Source organism: Pelodiscus sinensis, chromosome 3, assembly GCF_052426305.1.
Source record: "Pelodiscus sinensis isolate ZL-2025 chromosome 3, ASM5242630v1, whole genome shotgun sequence".
Classification (NCBI taxonomy): Eukaryota; Metazoa; Chordata; order Testudines; family Trionychidae; genus Pelodiscus; species Pelodiscus sinensis.
In genome coordinates this window covers 116,267,906-116,281,869 of record NC_143054.1, presented here as the reverse complement: position 1 = coordinate 116,281,869, position 13,964 = coordinate 116,267,906, and the positions used below count along the sequence as shown (strand labels likewise).

The 13,964-nt window shown below is 41.8% G+C and overlaps 1 protein-coding gene across 1 annotated transcript in view; it reads left to right on the top strand.

Annotated features, from left to right (window-relative positions):
- PLG (plasminogen) overlaps positions 1-13,964 on the top strand; it is a 52,729-nt gene that overhangs the window by 3,859 nt on the left and 34,906 nt on the right. Inside the window, exons 2-3 of the mRNA XM_006115018.5 lie at positions 4,452-4,587; positions 7,725-7,831. Of these exons, the coding sequence (XP_006115080.2) occupies positions 4,452-4,587; positions 7,725-7,831 (243 nt within the window). The remainder of the gene's footprint in view (positions 1-4,451; positions 4,588-7,724; positions 7,832-13,964) is intronic.

The window sequence follows — 13,964 nt, the reverse complement described above, 5'->3', positions numbered from 1 at the left end:
TCATGGGCTGCCTGAATATATTTGGTACTCTTTAGTCTCTCTCACCCACCCAGGCATTAGATATGCATAGAATCAAAATATCTTTCTAAAGTCTATGCAGAATTTCTTTGAGCTGTTGGATTTTGGCACCAGCACATTAGGGCTCCTTCACTCAAGATGGGAATCCTTGATGACCTCCAGGATCAGTATAGCCTAGAGCTCCTTGTGGACCACCTGCCACATTTTATTTGGCAGAGACCAACGACTCGCCTGTATTTACTATCTGGGCATAGTTGAGATGTGATGGTAAGTTAGGCACATCCTACCTACAAGGGTCAAGAACATCATGGGGAAGGCCTAAGTTAGTAAAACCAAACACTGTGACTATCTTGGGTTAAGCTCCAGCCCCATTGACACTGGGACTGTCGATGTCATTGCTTGAGCCCCCAGTTATGATTCTGGGGAATAAAGGGCTATAAGAATGTCACGAGTCTTGCAGGTCTTTGGCAAGTTCATGTGATAAAATTTGCATCTCCCTCCATCACCCAGGCTGACAGATCTCATAGTGAACTGGCTCTACCCTTCTTTCCACTTCTAAAGGCCCGTCACAGGGCCAATAGTTTTGACTCAAGTATTGGAAGTAACAACAAGCCCTTTCATTTGGTTTGGATGTTCACAACTGTGCCCCCTTGTTGTTGATTCATTCCTGGGCCTTAGTGACGCCCCTAGCATTTCCAGCTGTTCTTATTGTTAGAACACAGATGGCTCCGAGTGCACCTCCCAAGTCTTCTGTTCTTTCCAGGCTTCCCAGGCTGTCTACTGCGCAGAAGTTCAAAGAGCAAGAATCCTGTGTTGACTTGGAAGACTTCCTATATGACTAACAGCAATGATGATAGCAGTTGGGCCTACTATCAAGGGCCTATCTATACAACTGTCTGGCTACACCTGAAGTCTATCAGGCCCATCATTTCAGTTCTGTTAACCCATCCTGGCAGCACCACCATGGCCATGCCCAGCCTACAAGCTCTGCATGGCATCTCTTCTTTCAGAACTGCTGGTAGAACATCTCAGGGTTGATGTCCAGGTAGCTGAGAATAGCTGCCTTTACCTTGTTATTGTCCAGTGATTCTATGGGGTCCAAACCCCTGTAGGTGGCTGGTGTGGGTCTTGTCAAATATGGGGCTATCCTCCTGGCCCAGCATTCCTGTGGCAGCCACTCATTTGAAAGTGATCTAGAAGGCTTATGGGTCATCTCAGGGGCCCATGTTTGTATGCCTGATGAGCAACCTGGTAGGGAGGACATCCCCTCAGGGTCTGGGCCTCCAAGTGCTAGATGCCCTCTCCAGCTGCAAGTGTGCTGGCATCTGTTGAATCAGCACCTGCTGCTGTGTTGTCAGATCCTAGAGTAGTTGGTGCTGCTGCTGGGCCACTTGTAGTAGTTGACCTTACTCTTGCTGGGCTGCCTGCTGTTGCTTGCTTTCCACCATCCATTTCAGTAAACTTTTCCATATTCATGGCCACCAATGCAGCACCTGAACTTTCTACAGGACTTGAGCAGGGCCCATATTCTCTAGTATGTGTTTGTGAGGGGTTGAAGTTCAAACCTTTCAGTGTCACCCAATGCTGAGTGTTGGTAGCCATGTCGTTCAGGGACAGTAGTCAGTAGCCATGAAACCCAGTGGCAATAGGCAGTGGCTGGGCATTGGGAGAAACACAGACCCCCCCCTGCCCCACCAGCTTCTAACCCTGGCTGTGCCCCATTGCTACACTCACCTACCTTGTCTCGCTAAATGTTGTTATAACAGAGGTGTCATTAGTCCCTGTTACTTCATTTGATTTTTTTTCCCCCCAAAGAATTTTGAAATCTTTAAAGAAAAAAATCTGAAAAGAATTGTTGAATTTTACCAGCACAACCTCACATCCCAAACTAGTGAGCCACATCAACCCCTCTCAAAACCTCAATGAAACAGTCATTTACATGTTCTAGTACCAATCCAGAATATATATAATCAATGTGTATATAAAGTGAGCAGATCATTTTAATTCCATATATCTGACTGGCCTATTTCTGGATTTAGCACAAACTGGACATTAAGTTAAAAAAATGCACAGCCTGTTGTATTTTGAGATCAGTTATTTTGTGTTTTGCGAGCTTCATCAAGGAATTTGTCATATTATCTTGTCTGTTTCTATTTACCCGTTCAGCCAAAATTAGCTTGTAGACACCTTCCAAATTATTTGTGCACAGTTTAAGTCAGATTAGAAAAGGTGCCGCATCTCTGTAGGTGCAAAGCTATTAGCAAATATTATTTTCTATTCATGACACTGATCAATAAAAACGGGGATGCTTTGTGTGATCAAAGAAAGCAATGAGTATTTGAGGTGGTACTGGTTTAGAAAACAAAATAAGTTTGAGATTAGAGATGAGCAAAACCATAGATAGCCCAAACCCACCCATTGCTTCATAATTATGAAGTAGGACAGCAGGGACATGAATCCCACAGCCTGGTCTCCAACTAGTAATCTAAATACTTATATGGTCTTTGTCATCAGAATGTCTGAGCACCTCACAATCTTTACCTTCAAAATATCCCTTTGAGGTAGGGCAATGCTATTAACCCTATTTTACAGTTAAGGAACTGAGGCACAGAGAAGTAAATGATATGCTGAAGGTTACACAGAAGACTGACAGAGTAGGCACTTTTGAACCCAGGTCTCCTAAATGCTAGGCTAGTATACTTACTACTGGAGCCTGACTACTTTGCTAGAGATTATGGATGGTAGGGACAGTAGCTGGCAGTAGGACTAGGAGTCTTTCCTCCCATAGTTGATAACCTAAGTCTGATATTATGTCTACACTTACACTAGTGCAAATTGAAAGTAACACACTGAAATCAATGGAATTAAACCACTGTATGAAAACAGTTGGCCAAGGCAGGTGCTTTGTTCCCCACAAATCCAGATTGTGAGATTTGAGGAGAAGTGCCCCTTACCTGTGGCAGTTCCAAGAAAACTCTGGGAAAGGTACATTTGGCTCCATGCTGCTTTAGGAGCAGGCCACTAGCACTCCACAAAGACCTCTCAATAAGGTGGGTGTACATATGGGATTTCTAGAGGTTGGAGATTTTCTTCGATGCCTGGAATCTTATACTGTTCAACCACCCCCTCTGGCACCTATAGAACAGTACCCTTGAACACTGGAGATATATTTACTTTCATATCTGCAACAGAAAACACTTGGTATAATATAAATATGGGTGTATGTATGTATGTAATATTAACCCTCAAAATTATGGGTTATGCTGGCATAAAACTGGATAAATATGCAGCAGTGAATTAGGCCCAATACCTGTTGATTCAAATCAACTTCTATGAGAATGAACTTCATCCCTGTGCAGATGGTCCACCCAAGGTATAAATGGATTTGAGTAATGTGTAGGCACTGGGCTCATTCTCTGTTTGGGGGTGAGTTTCACATTACATGAATAATTCCCAGTATCCACCATATATCAAGCGTATTCTGATTTGAAAAGGGAACGATAAAAGCACACAACTAGTTCTCTCTGTAATCCTGCTGCTAAAACAGCAAAGAAACAATTGTCTGACTGATGAATAGAGAGATTTATAGATGTCAGAGGAAAGTTAATTAGGTAGCAAATTCCTTTACTAGGATAAATGTAATTGAACATCTCAACATCATGCAGATGTTAAATGTGTTGATGAATATGCTAATATATTTGATGAATATGCTAATATATTTAACATACACAGGTCTAGCTTTCAGAAACCGCCAAATTAATTTACCAATTTGCAATTGTGTGACTTCATTGCCATCAATGAGACAACCTGAATCTGCTCTAGTCTTGAGTTATTATAACAATAAACATGGTAAATGGCCATAGTGATAGCATGATGATTTCCATTCAAAACATCTGGAGACAGACAACCAAAAATATGTGATAGATAAAGCTGAGCTTTCTACAAATTCAATGGGATTGGGCCACCCACTGAGAGTCATTGTTTCACATTACTCCCATCCTTCTAGTATCTCCAAAATATGACTACCAAAATCACCTTCCTTGTTTCCAATTCACTCTGGTATGTCTAAACTACATCCCTTTTTCAGTAAAGGGAGAGAGTGTAGTGTAAAGTGTAGCTTCTCCACCCCTTCGGGTCTCTATCTGCTTTCCATTCCATATGCATCGAAGTCAAATGTTGTGTTCTCTTCTTTAAAGTGCTTTGTCTCTGTCCTTGTGTCCTACTGCATTCCCTCTTGCCTCCTCCAGTGCTGCCAACCTTAACCATGCCAGGAGAATGGAGCTTATTCAGGATGTGTTACCATTAACTCAATGCACACAAATTAAAGGGCAGCATTACTAGCCAATGTGTCATAGAAAATGGTATTTTAAAACAAATTATATGAACTTTAGCATACTGACTTTTTAACCTCCACTCCTTTTGTTCACTTTTAGCACAAGGAGACATATTAGACGACTATGTAAAAACCGAGGGTGCTTGGATAGTTGGCGTAACAAAACAGATTTACAAAACAAATGGTAAAGAAGAATGTGCTGAGAAATGTGAAGCTGAAACAAAATTCACATGCAGGTAACTTCTGTTGTGTCCCACAGCTAAATCTCATTGTGGTGGACTGAGTGCTCTGCTTTACATGTTAATGAAGCTTTCTAAGGATATTCCTCCACAATAAGTTTATTCTGAGTTTTCAGAGGAAGGGAAAAGTGCCCAGAAGGTCAATACCTGAGAGATGTGGGTGAAAAGAGAAGACCAAGATGACTGTGTTTTTAATTTTAGCATGTGTTAGAAAATAACTTGGGATCTAGATGCACAAACCCTCTTGACAACATTCTAACACACTAATATCCAGGTGCCTTCAGACCCTTCACCATTCATAGGCCTGTAAGAAATGTGCTGCTCAGAAGACAGGACATCAGCAGCAGCACCTGTTGGCTCTGTCACACTCTTATTCTATGCTAGGAACCAGAGGACCTCCTTATTAGTGTATGTGGACTACTAGATCTTCCCTTGCTTCCCATGGAGAGAAGGAATGACACCACCTACCCTCCCTGCTTCTTTGTGAAGTCCTACGAGTAAGGGTCTCTGTGGAACTTTGGAGCACTGGAGGGGATGGATCAGGGAACAAGCCAACCTGAACCAATGTCTCCTGCTCAGTTACCTGATAGCTGGCTGGATATTTTACTGAGAGTTATCATTAGTTGCAGCAGCATTAACTGTAGAGTCTAGCATATGGCCTGAGAGAGGGGGGGAGTGGATCAGTGTGAGGGGGGCAGTGGATCAGTGTGAGGGGAGAAGTCTGCACTGTAAAGGGTCCCTTTATTCCAAGTCCTGTCCATCTGGGAGACCTACCTCTCTATACTCCAGGGCTATGTCTACACTCGCAGCTTCTTGCGCCAGAAATATGCAAATGAGGTTAAGTGTGGAATATTGCCGAGCTTCATTTGCATACCTAATGAGCCACCATTTTTGTAGAATAGGCACTTGTGCCAGAAGGAGCTGTCTACACTGCCCATTCTTGCGCAAGAAAACCCCTCTTGCGCAATGCTGCTACGCTGATTATTTTCAAGAATAACGGCATTGCGCAAGAGGGGGTTTTTTGCGCAAGAAGGGGCAGTGTAGACAGCTCCTTCTGGCATAAGAGACTCTTCTGCAAAAATGGCAGCTCATTAGGTATGCAAATGAGTCTCGGCGATATTCCACGCTTAGCCTCATTTGCATATTTCTGGTGCAGGAAGCCGCAAGTGTAGACATAGCTCAGGGGTCCCCAACCCTCTCTTCCAAATGTGGCTTCTCTAAAAACTCCAGGGATGAATCTCATAGCATTTTCTGCCCTTCCAGGACCTCTCCCCCAGTTCAAGCCACAGGTGATCTAATGCAGACTTTTTAAAGTTAGTTTTAACTTGATGTTCAATTCAAGATCTGATTTAAGTTTTCAAAATGGCAAAGATCTAGCAGGAAACAACAACAATTTTAAAGGGATGCTACTAACCAGGATTGTAGAAGTCACTGTCAGCTACTATTCTGATGTAAATGAATCATCACAAACCTCTGTGAATCCCACCTCTATGAATCTCTGTCTGGAGCAATATAGAGGATGCAGTTCTGCAAAACCCCTGGAGCTCTGTGAGGGGGTTCACTCACCACCACAGCACCCCCTGCCATCTGTCCACTGGCTGGGTGCCTTCCCTCAGGTCATGTTTCCCCTTTCCTCTAGGGGACGGCGTTCTCTTCATGACACTGCCCTCCGGCAGTGCCCACATCAGTCTCTGAGCCCCCCTTCCAGGGGTTGTTGTTTCTTCAGCAGGCTGTGCTTCAGGCCCTGCAGTCTGGAGGTTTCCTTGGCCTTGGCCTTGGCCAGCTCCAGCTCCAGCTCCAGCTCCAGCAACCAGACTCTCACTGCTCACCCTGGGAGCAGCAGCCCATCCTGTTATATAGCTCCCAGCTGGGCCCTAATCAACTAATACAGCCTCAGCTGGGGCTAACCTCCCAGGCCCTGCTCCAGGCTGGGGTTTGCCCTTAAAGGGCCAGTTCAGGGCAAACACCCTGTCACAAGCTCTCAATGAGGAAAGGCAAGAGAGAGACTGGACATGTTAAAACACACTCATGTAGCTTTTGTCAAGGGCTAACTGTTCTCTGCTGGGATCTCTTCACACAGTGCTATCCCTCAGCCTCCTGATTATCAGGTAGGGAAATCAGAGCTGCAGCCATAAACTCTCCCCTGGGACCTGATCACCGAAATTTATGGGGACTGCTGCTGGAGCAAGATTAAGCTCCTGTGCCTTCAAGCCCTTGATCAAATCTGGTTCTAGGGTAATAGGACTTCTTTGTATACGTTCTTTAAATCAATGAACAATGCATGCTAATTAGCATGGTGGAGGGAACCAGGAGAAGAAAGCAACATGAGAGGAAGGATGTGACACCTTCATAAACATACTCAAGGACTGGGATCAACATTGCAGCTTACTGTAATGCTTCTGGCATGTTTTTGCCCATAATTGTTGAACACAGTTTTGTATGTGTTGTTGTTGTAGTAAGAGCTGCCGGTATCAAGCTTTGCAAGACCAGGTTAAAGCTGAATGTTGGTCAGATTTAGGTTCGGTCTATACAGACCTGGAAGGTTGGCTTAAGATATGCAACTTGAGCTATGTAAATAACGTAGATGGAATTGACATACTTTAGGCCAAGATTAGCACCATCTTTACAGTGGGAGGTCGATGGGAGCAAATGTTCCCATTGGTTTCCCTCAAGCCTCATAAATCGAAGAGCACCAGTGCCGACCTGGGGCACCATCAGCATTACTAGATCCGCTAAAATCAAATACCAGAAGATCAATCTCTGATGTTGCAAGTGGAGATGTGGCCTTAGTTAACACAAGCTAGATAAATCAGTCCTAACATAACTACTTTTCTTAATGTAAACGCAGGCTAACACCTGTAGTTCAGTTTGTGCAGACTGAGTTATCACCTAGGCAACTGCAACCTACTACAGACAGAGTAACATTTTCCAAGTGTGCCTGAGTACCTTAGGAGCGTAAGTCCAATTTAGGCATTTAAAGTGCTTTTGAAAATTTTACAGAAAGCCTAAAATATCTCTAAACTGCCATGGCTGATAGAATCTGAAATGGATACTGAAAAACATTCACTAAGACAATAATTTAAACAAAATCAATTGCTGTTTCTCACATTGTTTTCCCCTTTCAATTTCAACAGGGCCTTTCTATTCACCAGTAAAGATCAACAGTGTATTACATTAGCTGAGAACACAAAAACAGCAGAGTCAATCAGAAGAACAAATGTGGTGCTCTATGAGAAAAAAAGTATGTATATACTTCGGTATTGCCTCTTTAATATATGCTTATTTGACAAAAATATATCCTTGACCACCTTTCCAAGGTTGCTAATTTACTGCCATTTACGGTAGTGATGATTTTTGTAGATGAGTGCAGGGAAAGGGACTGAAAACTGAAGTGATTCTATGTAGTCCATTGAACAGTCCTGGATTCAGAACAGCATCCTTAAAGAGTGAGGCTGTAGAAATAAATTTCCAACCCTCCATCTAGTCCCAAACCTTTTATGGTTTTGGAATCACATATTGAACCAAAAAGTGATACATTTCTCCACCTGTAAGTGTCTGCAGCACTCTGCTTAATGGATCTGGTAGAATCTATTATCGATATGAGCAGGGGCAGATGACCATTTCGCAGGGCCCAGGGTAGCACAATTTCGCGGGGCCCCCCTTTGCCACAACGCATGCGCGATGGCACCACACGCATGCATGGTGGCGCCATGGCGCATGCACAGGGCTTCTTGAAGCACGGGGCCCGGAGCGGCCGCCCCGCTCGCCCTGCCCTATATCTGCCCCTGAATATGAGTTTTAGAGCCTACTAGGTTTCCTATTTTATGCTTTATTTTTAATCCCTTAATTTTATGTTTATGCGGTTTAAATATTTCCCAGAAAACCAGGGACGATGTGTTTGAAGAAGCATTTGATCTCATATTATGTCCAGTGATGAATTAGCCACTGAGTCATCTTAGGGCCCCCAGAAAATGGGTGCCCCTGACCTGCACCACGTGCCCAGTGCACCTACTGGGGAGCTGGGTGGGCACAGGGGCTTGTCCCATTCTACCTGCCAGCCTGGAGCTGCTGCCAAGGCAATGAGTTTGTGGTATGGGGGCTTGCCTCACTCCTGAACCTGCCCAGCTGTCCCACCTGCCCAGTGCCCCTGCTGGGGGACCAGGTAGGCCCCCATGCTCCGACTCCACTCCCAGCAGGGGCATTAGGGAGGTGTGACAGCAGAAGCCCCCTGCACCTGACCCTACTCTGTGGCAGGAGCAATGGGTGGGGCAAGGGCAACTACAGACAGAAGGAGGGGAGGGCACACCACTTACTCTGGGCCAGGGCCCCACAATACAGAAATCAACTTCTGGTTTTGCCTGTCTATAAACAGTGAATCTCTCAATAAGAAAATATGAAATATCCATGTGTAGGGTAAACTCCCTTTTAAAACCTCTATTCTCATCTTATAGCATGCTCTGACAACTGACTATTTTGGATTCCTTAATTCTCCTCTTGGAATAAAACTATAGTCAAGCCTTGAATAAATAATAGGCAGTGGAAAAAATAAATTTCCGTTTTTGCATGTGAGCACTTCACAGTTTTAAGGGAAGAAAAATGACAAAGTAAACCAGTTGACTGAAGGGAGATGTCTTGGAGAAAAGACTGTCACCAGTGTTAAATGATGAGGTAATCATCAGTAATGTTTTTTTACATTTTAAAAAATGTTGATGAGTTTGAAAAATAAACTGAAATAATAAGCTGGGGACAGCCAGAAGCAGGTGTCATTTACCACATACAGGTTCAATAAGGAAAACATAATGGACCAGATTCTAAACTGACATAAGTTTAGCATTGTGCCACTGATTTAATTGACTTCAGCTATGGATCTGGTGCAGACACCCTTAAAACTGGAATTTAAATATCAATGAGCTTCATCAAACTTCATGCTAATTCTCACATTCACATCCTGGCATATCTACAGGATAACAGTGTAATGTGTAGAACACAAAGGAAAAGATTAATTTATAGGAGAACAGTATCATTAACAGTTGTGTGTCATATCACCAGTTTATGATCAACCAAGGAGATTTTGTTTTGATGATGTAACTTGTAACTTGATATCTTCAATGCCACCAGCGTTATTTACACCAACACAAAACTGATCTTCCACTCCAAACCCTTTATCTAGAGCTTCCAGATTTATAATACAACTCCCTGTGACTTTCTTTTTTCACAAATTCTTCATAGAAAATAGAGTAAATAAGTCGTTAAAATGTATTTAGGCATAAGCTTTTGTGGGTAAAATCCACTTCATCAGATGTATGAAATAAATAACTGGTATTAAATTCTACACAAAAATTTTGAATCACATCACTTCTGAAACAAATTAAAATAGGTTTCAGAATAGTGGACTTAGTAAATGTCCTACTTAATATTTCAATATGGGATATTCTATTATAGCCAGAGGGAAGCGGGAGTTTCCCTCGAGTAAGGTTTGAGTAAAAGCCGAGCAAGGACCCTAAAAGTTGTCCCCGTATAGTTTTTGTTATAAATATGGAAAATCAGTGATCACATGAGCAAACAAGGAAGTAAGATGAAATTGACTTTTCACTTATTAGTAATTAAATATTCCCACTGACACAATGGAAATACTGTATTCAGAGGGCCAGATTCTTATTCTGGTTTATGCTGCTGTAAATCCAGCGAAAGGCCAATGAAACACTGAGATCCAAATCTGTCCCAAAACACCACAACACTGTAACTTGTATTATAACTCATGATGCATGAATGCCAATACAATGACATGCCAACCCTGCAAATTTGTTTGGGGCACTGTCAAAATTTGAACTTTGGAGCAAAATATAAGGATGGGTGACAATCCTACCACATGCAGGCTGGGACTTTCAAAGGATTCCAGGGGAATTTGGTGCCCAAATCCCATTAAAACCTAATAGGATTTGGACATTCAACTCCCTTAGGGTAATTTGAACATCTCAGTTATAGATGCTGGGGCTGATTTCCTGTTAAACAATGTAACTATATAGGTCAATCAGTATATATATGAAAATTCCACAAGCATTCAAAAACCACGAGTCAAGCTACAAAAGTCACAAGATTGGTTTTAAAAGCATGAGTTATTTAAAAATAATAAATGTGGGTGTTTTTATTTTCCTTCAGGCTTTTGAGCCATAGAGGTGAATTCAAGTCACATTTTCAAGCTCACATCTGCAGCCCCAAAGCTACACATTTACTGGGTTTTTTTAAATTTGAAAACTGAGATTCTCATCTAATAATTTGATTCCGTGAGCTGGGCCTTTCAATAAAATTCTAATATCATAAGACTAGTTCTAGGACAAAGGGGGTTGTCAACTCTTGATTTAGTCATTGCTTTATTTTAATTTTTTACTAACCATATTAAAAGATCCAATGCAGTTATCAATAAGGTTCTTTCTGTAGAGTAGCCTCCTAAATAAGGCATGAAGAAGCTCTAACTGTTACATTCAAAGCTGTGAAACTCACTGCTAAGGACAGCTTAGGACAGCACAACATATCTAGGTTAGTGAAATTGGAGGTCTCATTGTAGCCTGCTAAGTATCTAGCACTGCCCCTTTGTAATTCACCCTATTATTTTCACAGAATTTTAACGCATCTGGTATAAATCCTAAATATAAAATCTTATTGTCTGAATATGTTGTCACAGAACAGGAAATAGGAACGTGTAATTTGCCTAACCAGCTCAGATCACTGATTTGTGCTGTGTACATTGCTACCTCTGGCATCCCCAGTATCTTAATGCGTCAAAGGAAAATGAACATTTCCCATTAGGCACCTAAATGATTTTGCAGTTCTGTAGATGGAATGAATAGCTCTCTGCTTTTGTCCACAAGAGGTCATCCTACCCTCTCAAAATGAGATTTGATTACCCTCCTCTATCTTACCTTTCACAGCCACAGATAATATTTGATATGAAAAAATGTGCAGCTTTCCCCCCCTCCCCAGAACTGCTCCATTAAACATGCTATAACACACAAAAGCTAATTTAGTTTGTGTTATGGAAAGAGGGATGAGAATTAAAGGCAGTATTTGGACATACCAATTTGTAAATTGTTAACCCAAATGAACATGAGCTTGAATTTAGGGTACAAAGTTGGTTATTTGTTAGCAAATGGGAAAAAACCCTAAAGGTTATACAAACTGTCAGAAGTTTATTCAAACAAAAAGAGTTTAGGTCAGCACTTGACTGCCTCAGTGTTCATTTTGTTAGATTTTTGAATGTGAACACATTGCAAAACCACGTAGAGTATACAAAATGTTCCCAGCTTAAAAAAAAAAAAATCTATGGTAGACTGTGACAATCCATAAATATAGTCTGACCGATTAGAAATGAGCCTGGATCAGAACCCCAAAACCAAATATCCCTCAGTTTTAAGAAAATCTTGATTCCAATCCATAAACAAGCAGTACGCCTAATTCTTCTGTTACTGTACCTATATAAATCAATGTATGTAAATGGAATCACTGTAGATTTACACTGATGTATGTAAAAGAAGAATTATGCTCCATTGGGAGTTTTGAAATTTTGAAGCAAAACTGAAGCTGTCTTTACACTACAAAGAAAAGTCGGAAAAAGATATGCAAATTGTGAATTGAATTTGCGTATCTTTTTCTGCTTTTCTTTTGGAAGAGGCTTTTCCGAAGTTTGGCACATCTACATGGTGCCAAATTTTGGAAAACCTTATCTTTCAGCAAATTCCTTCTTCCTCCTACAATGGTGTTTACAGGGATGGCGAAAGAGCACATCCACTTTTTCAAAAAAAAAAATTCGGAAAAGCGGACACGTTCCTTGGATGTGGGGTAGTTTTTCCAGAATACCTCTGGTATGCCGGAAAAGAACTGCAGTGTAGAAGTAGTCTGAGAGAACAAAAATCCTCCATGGCCGATGTTTAAAAACACTGAAACCAACCCAATGAAACCCAGCTCTTCTCAGGTAGAGAAAAGGTCACTTTCGAACCAGGATCAAAAGGAGGAACTGAACATTGACACATGTGCTTGTGCTGGGGAGTAGGTTGATGGGAAGGAGAAAGAGAGAATACCAGAAGTTACCCGAAAAGAAAAAAACCCACCTAAGTCCATTCCAGACCCTCTAAAAACAAATTCTGAGTAAACCTGTCTTAAGTGACCAAACAAGGAACTGTAAAAATTGGTTGCTTAATGGAGGTTGCTTAATGGAGGTTGCCTTATAAAAGTGGAGCAGGATTGTATTTGAATGCTTGGTGATTCTTGTGGTAAGTGTGTTTATACAAGAGCATTCTAGTAATGATTATCTCCTGTACAGGCTTTATTGTGTAAACTTTCCTAGAATGGTTCCCAAATGAACCAAAATGGCACTCAGCATTTTTAGCTGTCAAAATGAAGAATTTGTAAGCCTCAAGGTTGCACTGATTTGCATGTTGGAACCAGTCTGGCACCAGGAAATGAATTCTGCAGTATAATAAATATTGCTTTCTAGTGATGAACTGCTAGAGAGGAATGGAGTTACCTGCATGCTGTATGTCGCTTTAAGTGGGAATGGTTGTCAAGAATCAGACATGCTGCTGCTCCCCATCTATGGTTTCAGATGCCCAATCCCTAGGCAGCAGGCTTACAGAAGCCTTAGTTCCATCAGCAGTAGTCTAGTCAGCACTGAGCCCTACAGCTATCATCTGTTCTAGGATCTTAGCCATAGGTTCCTTGATTTGGGCATGGTTTTTCCATACCCCAGAGGGCAGTGTTATTACATGGCTATAAGCAGACAATGAATATCTCCTGAAAAACTCAGGGAGAACTTAGGCTTTCAGAATTATTGGTCATTTTACATCTTCAAGGCTATCTTCATAAGGAAATGATATAGTTCAGGTGACATCCTGGCTCCCTGGATTCATGTCAAAACTCCCATTTATTTCAATAAGGCCAGGCTTTCAGACAGTCAGGCCAGACCCACAAAGGCCAGCACTGACAAAAATTCAGATTAGCTCTCTTGGACTCATTCGGCTTAATCTTGTGCTTGGATGACTCATGGTTTCAAAATTATTCCACGAGTCAAGTTTCATTTGTGAGCAGAGGGATCTCAGTGAAACACATTGTTTGTGTTTACAGTTTGTACCAAAACCCAAATATTAATAGGTCTGAGTTACAACAGGTGGAATTTTGTATCTCCAAAATTTAGGTAGGTTTAGATCTGTGATTATGGGGCCCACGCTGCCTAAAATCAGATGAGTTTCACATTCTGTTGTAGGTTATGTTGAAAATATTTTCCACAGATGTAGTTGTAGCAGAGCAATACAAACACAGAGGGTATGTCTACACTACGAGGTGTAACGGTAGTTCTAATTAGAAAGCCTAATTTGAACTAC